Genomic DNA, 15900 nt, shown 5'->3' with positions numbered 1-15900 from the left:
TTCATCACCTTTAGAATTGTTGGAGGGAGAGAGTGTTGTTTTCCAACTGCGAGAGACTGATTAAATTGCCCAGAAACCATGTTTTCCTTCTCTACCTCTGTAGGTAGGGGGGTGTAAGGAGAAGCACTAGGCCAATCTGAAGACTGTATTTAAATATCCCCAAGGAGCAGGCTGTTTGTAAAGAACAGCTGCTAGATAAAATAAAAGCAGAAACACAGCTATACTACCTGTCTGTGACCTTATGTACCCTTCACCATTTATGCAGCATTGGGTGCTTTTAGGGAGTTCAGAGTGGAGTGACTAGTGCAAATGTGAGGGCTTCTTTCACAATGTCCACTTGGTTCCAGTTTGTATTTTTACCTTTCTGTTTGCTCTGAGTATTGTAGTGAATGAATAGATGGGCAAAAGTATAGAGGGTAGTGGTAAATTTAAAAGATATTTGTACCAAGCACATTCTGAATTTATTCATGCTGGAAACCAACTCTAAGAGTTGTGCTTATCCAGTCATGGAAGAGAAAAAAGGCCATGTGCTCTGGGCCAGACTACCCACTGCACATCTACAGTGACCTATCTGCACCCTCATAATTCTGTCCCTGTTCTTTAATAATTTCAAATGGTAGAAAAGGAAAACCAGCTTGTGGACAACTTTTTAACAGAAGTAGGTATGAAATTTACCACATGAGTTAATTGCTCAGCTGTGTGGCTCTCTTACACTGACTGTACCACAAACACTTTCCTAACCATAACTCTTGGATACACAGAGTGGGAGCCAGGAAGGGACATAGCCATTGCAATGCTGAGCATCACAGCACCAGCTTTTAGAAAATCATAGGAACAATATTGTGATTCAAAGTCTGAATTAAGCACTAATGCTCCCTATACAATTAATGGGGAGAGAAGGGTGCCTAAGAATGCAAGCCACAAAAGCCAGCATACTAGGTGAGAATCTGCCTAAACTAGCCAATGGGAGATGCCAGCCCAATGCATGTGTCCTAAGCTTGTTCCCTCTCAAAATTAGGTACCTAGCTCTGTTTAGCAATCAACCAATGGAGCTGCCTGGATTCAGACAGCTTAGGTGTTTCTTGTAGGAATGAGTTCAGCAGCTCCCTTGCTCTACACACAACAGCTGGAGGAGGAGGTGGGTGCCCTAACCACTGAACTAGAGTCATTCTCACATTCTGTCTCTCTCTCCTGCCTGGAAAGTGATGTATCTGGAACACCTTGTGCTGGGCTGCGAGGATCCTTCTCTCTTTCATTAGTCTGAATATTTGTCTGAAATCAGGCTATTAGTTTATTGGCTTCTGCTGATTTTACTGCTAAGATCCTCTGTTGTTCTGACTGTCTTCGCCCCAGGGGCCACATGCATTGCACGGGTAAAACTGTGGTCTACACTTGGAAACCTGCTACCTTTGACTGGGTGTCAGCCATAATCCTCTTCTGGTACCCCTCCAACCCAGCTCACAGACAAAGGGCTCAAGCCCTGCTAGAACTAGATCCTGCTGGGCACTAAGCCCCCAGATCTAAAAAGCACTGACTTCTGCAGTGCTCTAATCACCACTGGGAACTGGCCAATCTCTGCTGCAACTGGGGCTGGACTTGCTTGCTGCCATCTCAGTCACTGCCAGGACCACTTTGCACAGGGGTGTGGGCTCAACTGGGTTTGATGGCTGACGTCCAGCCTAATGACAGGACCAACTGGTGTGCCCCCTTCACAGCTGGGGAGTGGTGGGTAGGGTTGTGTTTGGGGAGCTGTGGAGGGGGGGCGGATTGGGGTCAGGCCCATCTACAAGAATGAATACAGGAAGAGAGGAAAAAAACAAGGCCTGGGTGAAGGGATTTGTTCCCCACCCAGTTATGGGGGTACCCCCGGTTCCTGTCAGCTCCAGTATTGGGGGCCGCCAGGTGGGGCTGTCCTGTGCCCCTTCCTCTCCGAGCTGAGTATAAAGCCCCAGCTTCCCTCTACCTGCTCCGCTGGCCATGCTGCTTTCCAGCCCCAGCCTCTCGGCTTCAGGCAGCAGGCGGTCCCCGCACCGCCGATGGAGCTGGGCTCCCGGGGGCCTTGGGCAGTGGGATGCACCGGCCGAGGCGCCCCGGAGTGTGGCTCCGGCTCCAAGCACCAGCCTCCACTTCTACGTGCTCTGGTCGCTCCAGGAGCCGCCCCGGCAGCTCAGCAGGTGAGACCCGGGGCGAGCTGAACGGGTCACTATTGTAGGCCCGGCCCCATCTCCGGCTCTCTGGAGTTCCGCGTGGGCCTGGGCCTGGGCCTTTCCCGGAGGCTCGGCCTGCGCGGAGCGGGGGGATCCCGGCCTGGGCTCCGCGGGACCTTCAGCCCGCACAGGTCAGGGCCCCCAGCTCCGGCAATTCCCCGCTTCGCCTGCGTGCGACGCTACTGCTGGACCCATCCCGCGGCTGCGCCGCTGCCCCCGCGTCCTGACCTGCGGCCCCGGCGCGTGAAGCCCGCTGGACGGACGCCCCCGGCCCCGCCAGCCCTTCGCTCGGGGCTGTGTCAAGCAACGGGGTGTAAACTAAACGCAGCTCCCTAGTACCCGGCCTTTGACGCAGGACTTCCTACGCTCATTGCTGGGCTGCGCTCGGCCCAGCGCAGCTGGCGCTGTAATACTCTGGTGTGTCTGATCAGAGACCGGGCTGTCTCCCTGGGTTGTGGGCCCCTTGCAGGTGACAGGTATGTCAGTGATCTGGTACCGAGTGCCACCGTTTATTTGTGCGGCTGCCGTGTCCAGAGGTCCTAGTCAGGATTAGGGACCCACCGGGGTCCCTTCTCTAAGGAACTTGTACATATTTAATCAGTTTGAAAGGTGTTGCCTTTCAATTTAATTTAGTTGTTATTGTTGTTTATTTGTATACACCACTGTGCGAGGTGCTGTACAAACACAGAACAGTAAAGCTATGTCTACACTACCACTTATGACGCCCAGGGGTGTGAATATTCCACTCCCCCAAGCGACCTAAATTACTCCAGCATAAGCGCTAGTGAGCACAGTGCTGTGTTGCTGGGAGAGCTTCTCCCACCGCCAGAGCTTTCGGCGCTCGTAGGGGTGGTTTAATTAACGGGAGAGCTCTCTCCCATCAGCATAGAGCTGCTACATGAGAGATCCTACAGCAGTGCAGCTGCATCGGTACAGCTGTGTCACTATAAGGTATCTAATGTAGACATAGCCTTACACCAGAGGTTCTCAAACTTGCCTGTGTGGAATGTATTCTGGATGGGGGGGTGGGGGGAAAGCTTTAGGGAAAAAAACCTTCCTGCACGCATTCAGAGCTGGGTAACCACAGAGTGGTGGCTGTTGGCCGGACAGTGGTATGGTAGCCTTACTTCATACCACTGAGCGACATAAATTTTGCCAACATAAATGGTAGTGTAGACATGGCGTATGACAAGAGACAACAGCTGGATATAGACAGGGGAGTACAAGGACCTGGTGAAATGATACCGATCACCATGATCGGCAGTAGTCTGTGTACACCAGCTGCCCATCCATTTTTAAATTGATTGAATACCCCTTTTCCCTTATATTGTGATGAGAAAGGGTAATAGAAGCATCTGATTTGCCCTCTTTAGCCCATTTATTATTTTCTGTAGGTTAATCACATCCCCATTTATTCATCTCCTCTCTAAACTAAATAGTCTTAATCCTTTCAGTCTCTCCTCACATGGACATCTGCCTAGGCCTCTCCTTGTTTTCATTTGGGCTTCCTGTATTTCTGCTACACATTTTTTTTTTTTTTTTGTCGTCTCTTCAAGCAAATCCAGCCAGATGTGTTACCAGATTCAGCTGCCTCTGCCTTTGCCAAAACAACTTGTAGTCTTTGGTTTGGGTGACTGGAATTGTTATTCCCAAAACACAAGCATCACTGTGGAGGTGCTGGTGAATCCAGATGTCAAGCCACAAAGGATTGGCAAATTGGGGTCTGATGTGAGGTAAATGTTGGGGCTTGGATAGGCACTGATATGCTGCCAATTGTTTAACAGGGGGCTCCTTAAAAATGCTCCACATCGGGGGCTGACAGAAGTCAAATTTCCTGGGTATATATCGGTCTCTTCCCATCACCTCCCAACTCTGTCAGCCCTTCCACCCCCACCCCTCTGTCAACCCATGCTACCCCATCCCAGCCCTTCCAGGTTCTTGTGATTGTTCCTTATACCGGTGATGGAAGTGAGAGGTGGGACCCTGTGGTCCCTGGCTGAGAGGTGCTTTGTCACGTGGGGAGTGGATCCCTGCCGGTGGATGGTTGGGGACTAGGTCCTCTTTGTTATTTGAGGTAAATCTGAGCTGATTACTGGCCGATGTTTTGTTTGGTGTGGGGGGGCAGGTCTTCCTCAGCTAACAAGGGAATAGAGGATGTGGAGGGAGTGCGTCCCTCCTAACTTATATGGGGAGTAGTGGGAATAGGGCTCCAGGTCTCAAAACTCTGGGCTAGGGCTGAGCACTAGCAGGCCAGCCCCAGCGGGAAACTGCGCTGTAGCACACTCAGTCTGTCAGTGCCGCAGCTGGTTGGTCCCCTCTTCTCCCTTGTGGTGGCCAGCTTTGGGGTGAACGGGTCTGACGTGGTGCAGGACCCATGGGAGATACAGGCACGAAGCTCCCCTTACAGCAACTGTTGTAGCAGGGGGGAGTACAGATGTAGCATGGCCGCTGCCAGCAGAAAGCACCGAGCTCTGTGCTAGCACAGAGAGGGTTGAACATTTTTGCCGGCAGAGCCGGCAGGGAGAACCTGCCAAGTTTTTATTTTTTGGCCATCTTTCCCCTCTCAAAAATTGTAACCAATTCTTTTGTCTGCTGTGATCAACCTCTCTGGCAGAGAGGGCCAGATTGTGGGCAGGAGAGCATGGTGATTGTCAAAAACACGCCCCAAACTGAACATAAGAAGTGTGTGGGCTCCTATGGAAAATGCCTGTAGAATAGAACTGCATAGGTTTTTCTGACCATCCAATAGAACTCAAGTTAGGAACTTAAGATGGGTGGGAGAGAATTTGGAAGGGCTCTTCAGCTTACCTTTTCCCCCCCTATTGGCATGCCAATTCCCCCCAGGTCAGCCCTTCGCCCCCATAGTGTTACGAGGCTGAAAAAGAATCCGAATGGCTCGCTGGTGCATTCGCCACCATATGATTTTTTTATTTTTCCTTCTCAAAACTTCCATTATTCCTTATTGCCTCAAGAGTGTCCGGTCTTCCATGTCCCTTTTGTGTCCCTGAGTCTCTCCCTGACACTGGGACCTTCCTTTACAGCCAAGGGATCTGGAAGGAACAGAAGGTGGGGGAAAGCTTCCTCCCAGGGCTGAGTGCTTAGTGGCTTGGGGGCACTGAATTCTAGGGAACATTAGCACTGGTAGAGGAGCAGGATGTCTCCCTTGGGCAGTGTCCATTGTGAGTTGAGATTCCATGGTCCTTGCACAGGTCCCTTGTGTGGGAAGGTGACTGGAGGGTGGACATTCTGATGGCTTCGTTGAAACAGAAGGATTGTGGCAACCCTGTTAAACTTCTCCTGACTGTCAATGGGCAGGTAAGAAAGCAGTTCCCTATATATCCTGCTCTTCCTATTGTGGGTGCTGGTTATGGCCAGCAACACCCACTGCTATTCCGGTGCTTGGTCTCTTCCCACAGATCTGCTAATGCACCTCATGTCTGACCCAAAGCCCTGCTGTTCCAGACCTATGTTCTATGCACAGGTCTGCCAGTGCACCTTTGACTTTTAAATGCCACAGATACTAGTAGGTAAAGGAAGTTTCAATTCCATTCTGCCCCCAGTTCTTGGTATCCAGGCAGTTGGTTGCCCATGTGTTGAAATCATTGGATCAAGTGCCCCTGAGATGGATCCTCTCTTTCTTGCTATTGACCTCCTTTGTAAAGCACTTTGAGGTCTATGGATGAAAAGCTTTGTAAAGCTAGGTATTATTATTGATGAGAGGCTGGAAAGTTCCTGATTGTAGCACTCCTGAATAAGGCTCCAATCCATGGGCTGAGTTCATGCTCTTCATCTGTGTGTCCATCAGAGCATCCATGTAGCTTTCCACTCGTAGTCCTGCAGATTCTGAGGCCTATGGAATGGCTGTCAAGGTTGGGGATGGTGACCTAGGGACCTGGCATGTTCATATTTGCAATCTTTCAGAGCCAGTACCTGTATCGGTTCCAGGTACTGAGGATTCCTGCCTTGTTTCACTTCCTTGGGGCTGTTACTTTGTAGCTATCACAGCACTGGGTGCTCTGCTTAATTCCCAGCAATAGCTCTGTGACCGTTCCTCCTAGACAATTGCCTAGCCCCATGGGCAAGAAAGAGAAGCAAAAAAGCAGTCCACGTGCATGAGCATCCACTATAATAAATACCTCTGGGGTGAGAAACGCCTTCATCACCACCAGTCCAAGTTCCAAAAACTGGCTAACTGCTAGGTCTCAAAATGTGATTGTAAATTGGGAGTCATCGTCTAGCAGGTGTATTTCCAGCGGGGTCCCACAGGACTCGGTGCTTGGCTCTACGTTATTTAACATTTGTTATCAGTGACCTGGAAGAAAACATAAAATCAGCACTGATAGTTTGCAGATGACACAAAAACTGGGGAAGTGGTAAATAATGAAGAGGACAGGTCACTGTTTCAAAGCAATCTGGATTACTTGGGAAATTGGGTGCAAGCAAACACTGTTTTAATACAGCTAAATGGAAATGTATACATCTAGCAACAAAGAACATAGGCCATACTTACAAGATGGGAGACTCTAGCTTGGGAAGCAGTGATTCTGAAAAAGATTTTGCGGTCATGGTGGATAATCAGCTGAACATAGCATCACACTGGGAGCTCATGTCCAAAAGAACCAGTGCAATCCTGGGATGCATAAATGAGGGAATCTCAGCAAGGAGAAGAGATTATTTTATCTCTATATTTGGCACTAGTGCAACCACTGCTGAAATACTGTGTCCAGTTCTGCTGTCCACAATTCAAGCAGGATGGTGATACGTTGGAGAAGGTTCCGCCATGAGAATGAGTAAAGGATTAGAAAACGTACATTATAGTGATAGACTCAAGGAACTCAATCTATTTAGCTTAACAAAGAGAAGGTTAAGGGAGTAACTTGATTACAGGCTATAAGTATCTACTTTGGGAACAAACATTTAATAATGGGTTTTTCAATCTAGCAGAGAAAGGTAGCCTACAATCCAATGGCTGGAAGTTGAAGCTAGACAAATTCAGACCAGAAGTAAGGTATACATTTTTGACAGTCAGGGTAATTAACATTGGAACAGTTTACCAAGGGTCATGGTGGATTCTCCATCACTGACCATTTTAATATGAAGATTGGATGTTTATTCTAAAAGATCTGCTCTGGGAATTATTTTGGGGAAGTTTTATGGCCTGTGTTATACCGGAGGTCAGACTAGGTGATCACAGTGGGCCCTTCTGGCCTAGGAATCTTTAAGAGCTGGACACTAGGGCTTTTGGCCTGCAGTTGATCTCTCTTGTAATTTAGCTTTTCACTCACTCTGTGAGTGAGGGAGACTAGGCCCCTGGTGTGTGTGAAACATGGGGGCAGGATGAGAATGTTGTTCTTATGCCGCTCTGCGGTCCCTGTCTGTCCCTTAGCTGCTCAAGGGCATCTACAACAGCACCCCCACTCGCCCATTTCTGGCACCGGAGCCCACACAGTCACCAGTCCTCCCGGAAGATACCATGTCCCCCATCCAGGTCTTGGACGATACCACTGAGGTATGTGCACGCTGGATATCTCAACTGTTCCTTCCCACCCTCTCCCTTGCTCATAGCCACTCGGAGCCAGTAAACTCTATTGGCAGGTGAAGCCATTGGCACCACTCTCCTAGCAGGGCCCTGGCTGAACAGGTTAGTGAAGCTAAGGTCTGGTCTGTGCTGGAAAGATCAATGAATTGTAATGTTCCTCACTTGAGTCAAATGCAACCTGGTGTCTACAGGTAAATGCTTCAGCTTGTCACTGTGCCGCTCTCCCACCTTCCAATAATGCCCCCGTTCTTGCTGTGCCACTCTTCAGTTGGCAATCCGAAGAATCTCTCTCCAGCGCTGCTGGCTGGGCATGCAGCAGGAAGAACAGCTGGTGGCTAGATCAGCTTGGTTCCCTCTCTAAAATTAACCTCCACCACAGTAGTGGGCCAACTATGGGGGGTTCTGGCCCCCCTGTCCCTTTGTCATCTCCAGCCATGGATGAGGCTGATCTAAAGAGCCAAGTGAGATCTAGAACGGGCTTACTTTTTCTCCCAGAAGCCTCAGGCAGCTGATTCTGCTGTGACTTCTGTTGGACAGGTTAAACGTCAGAGTTTGGAGGCAACTGCCAGAGCACAAAGGACCAGAAGTAAGGATTTATCTCCACTGCCAAAAAAGCTGTTGATGCCCTTTGCTCCAGAGTCACCCACTGGCCAGAAGGCACCCAAGGAGGCCAGGAGGAAAATCTGCAAGCCTAGACCTATCCAGCTAAAGAAGCCTAGGAAAGTCTTGTTTGAGCCCAGGGCATGTGAAAGGGAGCAGGATGCTGAAGGTAACTCTGGCTCCGTAAATGCGGAGTGAGATGCAGACATTTGGGTGTCTATTCTGGATCTTGCCTGCTTGACTCCCAGACCTGTGTGTGCTGCCTCTGGGGACAGTTGCCCAGTTAGTTCCTACCCCCAGCCAAGAGGTCCCCTGTGTTCCTCTCAGAACCCTGAGAATCTCTCTCCAGTTCTGTCCTTGAACAAATGGCTTGAGTGTGCCACCTATGCCTGTTTGGTCAGAAATGGAAGCTGGAGTCTCCTGATGTCACTGCACTGCACCATGTAATAGTATCACTTAGTTCTTCATCTGTAGGTGTCAAAGCACTTACAAATGAAGATAAATGTAATTCTCCCCATTTATAGCTGAGGAAACTGAGGCACAGAGAGCATTACCCACTGTTACACAGTAGATCAGTGACAGAGCTGAGCTGAGATCTCCTGTCTCATGAGCTCTAGTCCAGGACCCCTTACCAATACTGTATCTCTTGGTCCATATCGGACACGTCATTAATTGATGCAAAATGCAGAGCGTGCCAGAAGAGTATTTTTAAAAATGTTCTTGCATTGAGCTTCTTTTGTATGTAACAGTCTGCTGGGAGTTGGCTGGCTTACAGGGACTGGGGAATTGGAAACGGAACCTTTCTCCTTAAGAGCATTGGTTCCAATTCAGCCCCAGCTTGTGACCAAAAGCTGTAAGCCTTTGAAGGCTATTCATTGTATGAAATGAGTTGTTGGATCTTGGTCCCATTCCTAATGAAACAAGTGTCCCCATCCCCAAACCACTGTCACAATGGTTCCCCTTGTTGGCAGTTTGAGCAGAGACAGAGTCATGGAGCCTGAGCTCCTGTCTCACCATAGAGGGGTCCCCCCCAGGAAGTGGGTGAAGCACAGTGGCAGAGAGGGGCCCTGCTTTACTTGTACCTGTTCTGGGGATACAGATGCCCTCTCTCTCCAGGGCTCGCTCTCTTGCACCTTTCACCAGCACTGACCTCACCTACTCTCCTATGCTGTTTGAGACCCAAACCCCTGAACCTTGAGGTTTGTGCAGGCAGGTGAAATGAGCTGGTGGTGACTCTTCATTCCCTGTGAGTCAGCCTGTCACCCTAATATGTGGCTGGATTGGAACCAGTGTGCTAACTGTGAGAGGCACCATATCCACTCCCATGGATCTCCATGTTCAGAAGTGTTGTTTCCATGGCTGTGTGCCAGGGTAGGGGGAAGAGGCACTTGCACCATATCACAGGATTGAGCCCCTCCGAGGAGGTGACTCCCCGCTGCTGCTTTCAGGGGACCATCACCTGTCTGTGTTTTCTCTCTGCAGACTTGGAGGTGAAGGAACTGCAAGGTGAGAACCTGGTGCTCAGACTCTGGGCTGGCTTGGGGATATCATTTGTTTAATGTCGTAGGCCTTAGAGTGAACATTCATGCTTGTTCCCTTAAATCCCTAAGCACCCGGAACTGTGAGCAGGCTATGCGTACTCTGTCTGGCCTCATGGGGTCGCCCCGAACTATACACCCCGGGCATTGTGAGAGGGATAGGAAGAATCTCCAATGCCCATTGCAGCCTCCCTGAAATCTGAGCTGCCCCACTGTGTGCTTGGTGGGTTTCACTAACGGGGGGCGGGTGAGTAAAATGATACATAGACTGACCAAACTTTTTCCAGCTTCCCCATCAGTTAGTATGGGGGCCTGTTGATGAGGGAGGAACCTTGGAAGGGAAAGGAGAAGGAAATGGAATGGGGGAAGGAGCTATCCTAAAGAACTAGCTGGAGGGAACTCTGGCCTCTCACCCCCCACATGCCCTAGGAGCTGGCAGTCCCCTAGTCACCAGACTCTCCCAATACTCTTAAATGTAGGAGAAAAGAACTGGGCCTGTCCACAGCTGAGGATCCTTTCTGGCATGGCTGCTCAAAGGGATCAAAATGCCCCCCACCTGCTTGAAGTGCAGGGAGCATGATCCTGCAGCTAGCCAGACTCCCCACTGCTGGCTCCCTGTGTTACTGAGAATGTGGAGGGGAAACCCCATGATTACTCCCTAAAGCTAAAAAGAAAATCCCCATGCCCAAGGGGTCCTGGCCTCTAGACCACATGGGTGTAGGTATGTAGTGCTTCTTGCCCTGCCATCTGTCCTTGGGGGTTCAGGGCCTCAGGCTACCACCTTCCCATGAGAGTCCAGGCCCCTGCCTCCTCACTTTGCTTTCTCCATGGAAGTGAGGAGACCCTGAGGCCCCCTTATCTGGTCCAGTGACACAGTTCGGTTTCATCTCTCCTTCTCCAGTCTGTCCGAGCCCACGATGGTGTCACGCCATGTGCCTCAGTGACTCAGAAACAGCCATTTTGATTGGTGGAGAGGGAGCCAATCAACAGCCTTGCAAGGATGCTCTCTGGAAACTAGAGATTGGTGAGAAGTTCAGGGCTGGGCAGGGGAAGGCAGAGGTCCCTAAGGGCGGAAGGCATCTCTGGGAGAAGCAGGAGCTGAGTGGATTTGGTCTGCTCTGATCCAGGCCAATGAAGCATTCCACCGATGCCAATGCCATTCTGTGTGGAACCCTCCACAGGGAGGGCTGCATTATTCTGCATGGATAGGCTGAAAGCCTCTGGCTCCCTCCGCTGGGATGAGAGAGTGGGAGGGTGCCCCCTTGGCACCTCAGCTCATCCAGACATGGGCAGCTATTTCTCCATTTTCTCTCTTGCTCATCTTCCTCCTTGTTCTCTGTTTTATTGCTGTTACATGTTCTTTGCTGACTCCTCCTCCTCCCTGCTCCTTCCTGATAGTGCCATTTCCCCCTCTTTGTCCCTCCACTCAGCAGAAGGCTGCATGCTGCTGAGGCTGGGGGCCATCCATTGGTGCCACCTAGTGCTGAGCTCAGTGCCATGGGCTGCAGCCTGAACCTGCAATCCTGCATGTGTGAGCTGCTCCTGCTGTTGGCTGTTAGGACTGGGAGTGTCAGTGGAAGCAGGGACAGGGAGATGGGTGGCTTTCAAGGAGCAGAGGCTGAGGCACACTTTGCAGTGTCTGAGGGGTTTGTGGGGTGAATCCAGGGTCCTGCCGCTTTCCACACACACACTGATCTTCTTTTCTGCCCTGCTATTCCCCAGCTATATGCTGCCCCCATGCCCTCCACCTCCAAGCCCAGAAACAGTGCTGTAAGCCCTTCCCTCTGGCACTGAGTCAAGAGTGGGGGGGGGGGGAAATGAAGGGAGCAGGGTCCTGACCAAAGGCTGATAGGGCTTTTGAGGTGTGGGGAGTGAAGGGAGGGTCTCTGCCCCCTCACTAGAATGGCGTTACTCCGACAGACAATGATTTCTGGTTCCCCGTGGATCTGCCACCACTGGGTTCTGTGCCGCCCTGCTCAAGTGGTCACACCGCCACCTACGACCTGGACACCAAACGGATCTATGTCTTTGGGGGCATGAAGGAGGGCAAGCCCTACAGCACCATCTACATCCTGGACACAGCCACCTGGAAGTGGCTTCTCGTGGCTGTGAGTAGTGGACCTTCTGCAGGAAAGAGACAAAGCATTGGGGGTGGGGGGAGAAGTGTGTTTCTGTTGGGGGACCAGCTGGGAACCCAAGAGCAACGTGCCCATGTCCTTGCTCTTGTGCTCGCTCTTTGGCCCCAGGCCCACTGTCAGGCACTGTGTGTTGGTTACCATTTCATGGTCAGTGGAAGGGATGTGGTTAGGATCATTGATGGGAGCCTTCAAAAGGACAAAGGGGAAGTGGGCTGTTCTGGGTTCTAATCCCCCACCTTGCTTTGTCCCTTGGGGTGAGCCAAGTCAGACCCAGCCAGGAAAACTAGGTTAAAAAGCTTGAAGCTCCCTGGAAACCAGATAGTGCATCCAGTGTGAGTGAGGCTGAAGGCAGAATGGATTGACACTGGATGCTGTATCTGAGCCAAGCTACATGGGAGAACAGCACACAAATTGCAGGGGAAATGGTCCCCCATTTGTGGGGGGCTAGTGAAAACCTGGTCTGGGCACCAAGATAATGAGCTGGCTTTCTTGGTTCAGAGGCCCTCATCTTATGCTTTTTCCCTTCCCCTTTCCCTCTTTGTTTCCTGTAGAGAAACTTTTCCAGCTGGTGACCCCATGTACCTTCCTCCCTTCCCTTTCTGGGCAGCACTAAAGCACAAGGAAAGCCAAAGGGCTGAGAGAGAATGGCATATGTGGGATTAGCAGTGATTGGGGCAGAAATGTTTCCACAATGACCTCCTCTTCCTGTTTGTGTTCAGAAGCAATTGGGATCAGTGGGGTGATGCCCCGTTCAGGTCAGAAAAAGGTGGGACATAAACTGAGCAGATATTGTCCACCTGCATCTTAGAGTTCTGGTCATGGAGCAGGTAGAGTGGCACCAGGACTCACTATGCCCATGACCAGCAGGGAGCTGACCCATGGCAACCTGTGTACTTCATTTTCACACATGAAACATGACTGGGAACTTTCTTCCTCAGGCCAGGGGGAAGGTGCCGACACTGGCCTACCACAGCGCCACCATCTACCGCAAGGAGCTTTTTATCTTTGGAGGGACTTTCCCCAAGATGGCATCCCTGGAGTCCAGGGCCTGCAGCAACACACTCTATGTCTTCAACCCTGAGTACAAGATTTGGTACCAGCCCATTGTGGAGGGAGAGAAGCCCTTACCTCGGCTCGGGTGAGACACCTTCATTTCAGCCCTCAAAGACAGAGGGAGGGAAGCACCAGCAGGTCCCATCTAGTTAATCGCCACACCTGGAGGGCAGGGCATGATTGTCCCCCACAGTCACATCCCCAGGGCTGGTCCAGTTCTAGTTTTAAATGTCCCATGCGAAGCAGCTCCCCGCCCTTTCCTGGGGGACTGTCCCATGTTAATGGGTTGTGCACCAGCAGGTGGTGCTCTGGTATTAGGCTCTCATGGATGTGGAGAGCACACAAGTGGGGAATGGCCATGTGTAAACTCAAGCTGCCCCAGCCCACAAGAGTGTAGTCGAGTTAATGGCTCTCCTGGAAGCCTGCTTTTGTGAAAAGAGCCTGAACCCTCAATTCCAAGAGGTTCCCGAGGCTGCCTTGCTCACTCACCCCCCTCTCTCCCCAGCCATTCAGCCACTCTGCTGAGGAACAAGCTCGTGATCTTTGGGGGTCAGAGGACCCCTTTGTACCTGAATGATGTGCACATCCTGGATCTGGGTGAGAATGGGACATTGCCTTCCTGTCAGACTATACTTGGCAGTTGGGGTGGGAATCCAAGGGCTGCCTGCCTTAGGAAACATGATTGGGGACAGTGGGTGAATGAGGGCCCTTATATGATATGGGAGGAGGACAGCATGGCTCTGAGGTGTCTGGACTAGAGTAAGGGGGATGGGAAGCTGTGGATGTAGGGAAGGCCCTGATTGGGTGGGTAGGAGATGGCTTGGCCCAAGACGGGGTAAGAAACATTAGGCACTGGTGATTGCAAGAAGCTGGATAGCAGATTAAACCAGTTGCTGCTCTGATTTGATGCAGCAAACCCTATGTTCCCCACAGTCAGCACAGAGGTGTTTGTCTTGCTGTGGGGCTGGGCAGAGCTGCTAGGATTGCCATGCATTTCAAGTGTCTCCTGCTTTTTTTCCATGCTTCAGGTTACATGGAGTATGTGCCGGTCCCATGTCTTTCAGGACAGCCTTCTTCGCGCTGGTAAGATCCTGTTGTAGGATCAAGAGGCCTCTTCTCCCTCCCCCCTCCACTCCCCCGCATCTTGCTTTGTGGCTGGAACTGTGCTTCCTGCATACTTGCAGGGCTATCACCCAGCACAACTCATCCTCCCTGGTGCCTGGGCAGCAGCAGAACCAAAGGAAGGGAGAAACCCTTCTAAGGAGAATGCTCGGTTCCTGAAGGGAGGCCCTTGGGTACTTGCAAACATAAAACCCCCTGCCCTTCATTAGCACCTTTTGTCTGAGGTTCTCTGGTGCTTCTCAGACATACATTAAGCCTCTCGGCACCGGCAGAGGTGAGTTAGCATCTAAGGCACAGACAGGGAAGTGAGTTGCCCAGGGTTATGCAACAGTTCAGGGGCAGACCTGGGACTAGAACTCTGGAGTCCTGACTCCCATCTGTGGCATGAACCACTATCCCAGGCTTCCTCTCCTAGGTAAGTAGAGCCCCCCTAGGTGGTGTCTGGGGAAGGAGAGGAGGGAGGGTGGGGAAGGTGGGTCCCCTGCATGTTTTGCTCTGGTTATTGTTATGCTTTGCTCTGATTCTAGCTTCCATGCTGCAATGCCAGTGTCTGACCAGAAGGTCCTGATCAGTGGGGGCTGCAATGCCAAGGGAGCCCTGCAGGATGTATTCACCTTTCACCTTGGTGAGTAACTCCCCATCCCCTCCTCAGAGCTGCTGACTGACAAAGAATTGCTGAAGGTGGCTGTTGTGCTGTGGTGACAAGGCACTTGCTGGTATTTCTGGCAGCCTTGTGTCCATCTGTCTGTTTGTTTCATCCCTGGTGCAGAGGATAGGTTTGCCAGCAGCGATCGTTCCTTTCTGTTGCAGACACTTTTGCATGGAGCACAGTGACACACAGTCACCTCTCCTTGGTGCCCCGGGCTGGCCACACGCTGCTCAATCTCACAGCTACTCACCTGACAGATGTGGACAAGGAGAGCCAGGGCAAGTGCAGCCTGTGCACTGTGCTGGTTTTTGGTGGCTCAGACTGTGCTGGGACCTTCTACAATTGCACAAGCAAAATCCAGCTGGACCTAGAGGAGACCCAGCCCAGGACAGCAGGGTTCTGTCATGGTAAATAGAGACACATGGATAGACAGTGGGTGGCAATAAATGAATCAAAGCAAAGAGGTGAACAAAGTCTCTGCATGTAGGTGAAATCTGCCTCACATTTGGAATGTATCCCTGAAATCTGCGGGCCCATCGACATGCAGCCTGAGGACGGCACAAATCTCCAGCCTCATGCTTGCTTCGTGCCTATGCTTTGACACCTAATTACTCTGTGAAGCCTGAACTAAATCTGCAGTGTCCTTGTTAAAGGAATTTTCTCGAAGGCCTTGGGCAGAACTAGTCTCTTGCTTTCCTCTCTTCTCTTCTCTACCCCAAATCCCAACTTCTGTGGGGCAGATGGCTATTGGCATAGAAATGAAGGTGACCCCATATATTCACTCTTAGCTGGGTGAGGAGAGGGGGTTGCTGCAGCCTCTGAAGAGAGGGTTGTAAGGTGGGGATGTGAGTCACCCACCAAAGCTGGCTCGATCTCAGCTGCAACTTGGCAGTTCCTCTCTGCCATCCAGGAATGGGGTTCTTCTGGCTTGGAATGAATGAGAATTTACCACCCAGAAATCTCCCCTTGGGAAGGAAGGGGGACAGTATTGCTAGAAAGTGAGTGACTGGCTTTCTACAAGTGGCTGAAAAGTGTCTGATGCTGTGTGATGTCT

General features: G+C 51.1%; 1 protein-coding gene across 5 annotated transcripts; it reads left to right on the top strand.

Annotated features, from left to right (window-relative positions):
* Window positions 1–1922: 1922 nt before the first annotated feature.
* On the top strand, window positions 1923–15512 carry LOC311521686 (kelch domain-containing protein 1-like). Of its 5 annotated transcripts, none has more exons than XM_084630159.1 (13): window positions 1923–2174; window positions 3764–3940; window positions 5417–5522; window positions 7594–7716; window positions 8284–8515; window positions 9829–9852; window positions 10786–10908; window positions 11805–11992; window positions 12961–13160; window positions 13581–13672; window positions 14104–14158; window positions 14725–14822; window positions 14967–15169. In XM_084630159.1, the coding sequence occupies exons 1-13, from the start codon at window positions 1978–1980 to the stop codon at window positions 15029–15031; spliced, it is 1680 nt and encodes a 559-aa protein (XP_084486285.1). In that variant the 5' UTR covers window positions 1923–1977; the 3' UTR covers window positions 15032–15169. The 5 variants fall into 5 exon arrangements, with proteins under 5 accessions (XP_084486285.1, XP_084486283.1, XP_084486284.1 ...); XM_084630157.1 differs by having other exon boundaries at window positions 1960–2174; window positions 15008–15512; XM_084630160.1 differs by lacking the exon at window positions 1923–2174 and adding an exon at window positions 2273–2683 and having other exon boundaries at window positions 15008–15512.
* Window positions 15513–15900: the final 388 nt, after the last annotated feature.

The sequence above is a fragment of the Lepidochelys olivacea genome, assembly GCF_965140295.1.
Source record: "Lepidochelys olivacea isolate rLepOli2 genome assembly, chromosome: 6".
NCBI classification, from domain to species: Eukaryota; Metazoa; Chordata; order Testudines; family Cheloniidae; genus Lepidochelys; species Lepidochelys olivacea.
This window is presented reverse-complemented; position numbering and strand designations above follow the sequence as displayed.

Coding starts and splice junctions, on each gene's coding strand:
- LOC311521686 (XM_084630157.1), top strand. CDS start 1,978: ATGCTGCTTTCCAGCCCCAGCCTCTCGGCTTCAGGCAGCAGGCGGTCC. Junction 2,175..3,763: donor CCGCCCCGGCAGCTCAGCAG/GTGAGACCCGGG, acceptor CGTCTCTTCAAG/CAAATCCAGCCAGATGTGTT. Junction 9,853..10,785: donor GGAGGTGAAGGAACTGCAAG/GTGAGAACCTGG, acceptor CTCCTTCTCCAG/TCTGTCCGAGCCCACGATGG.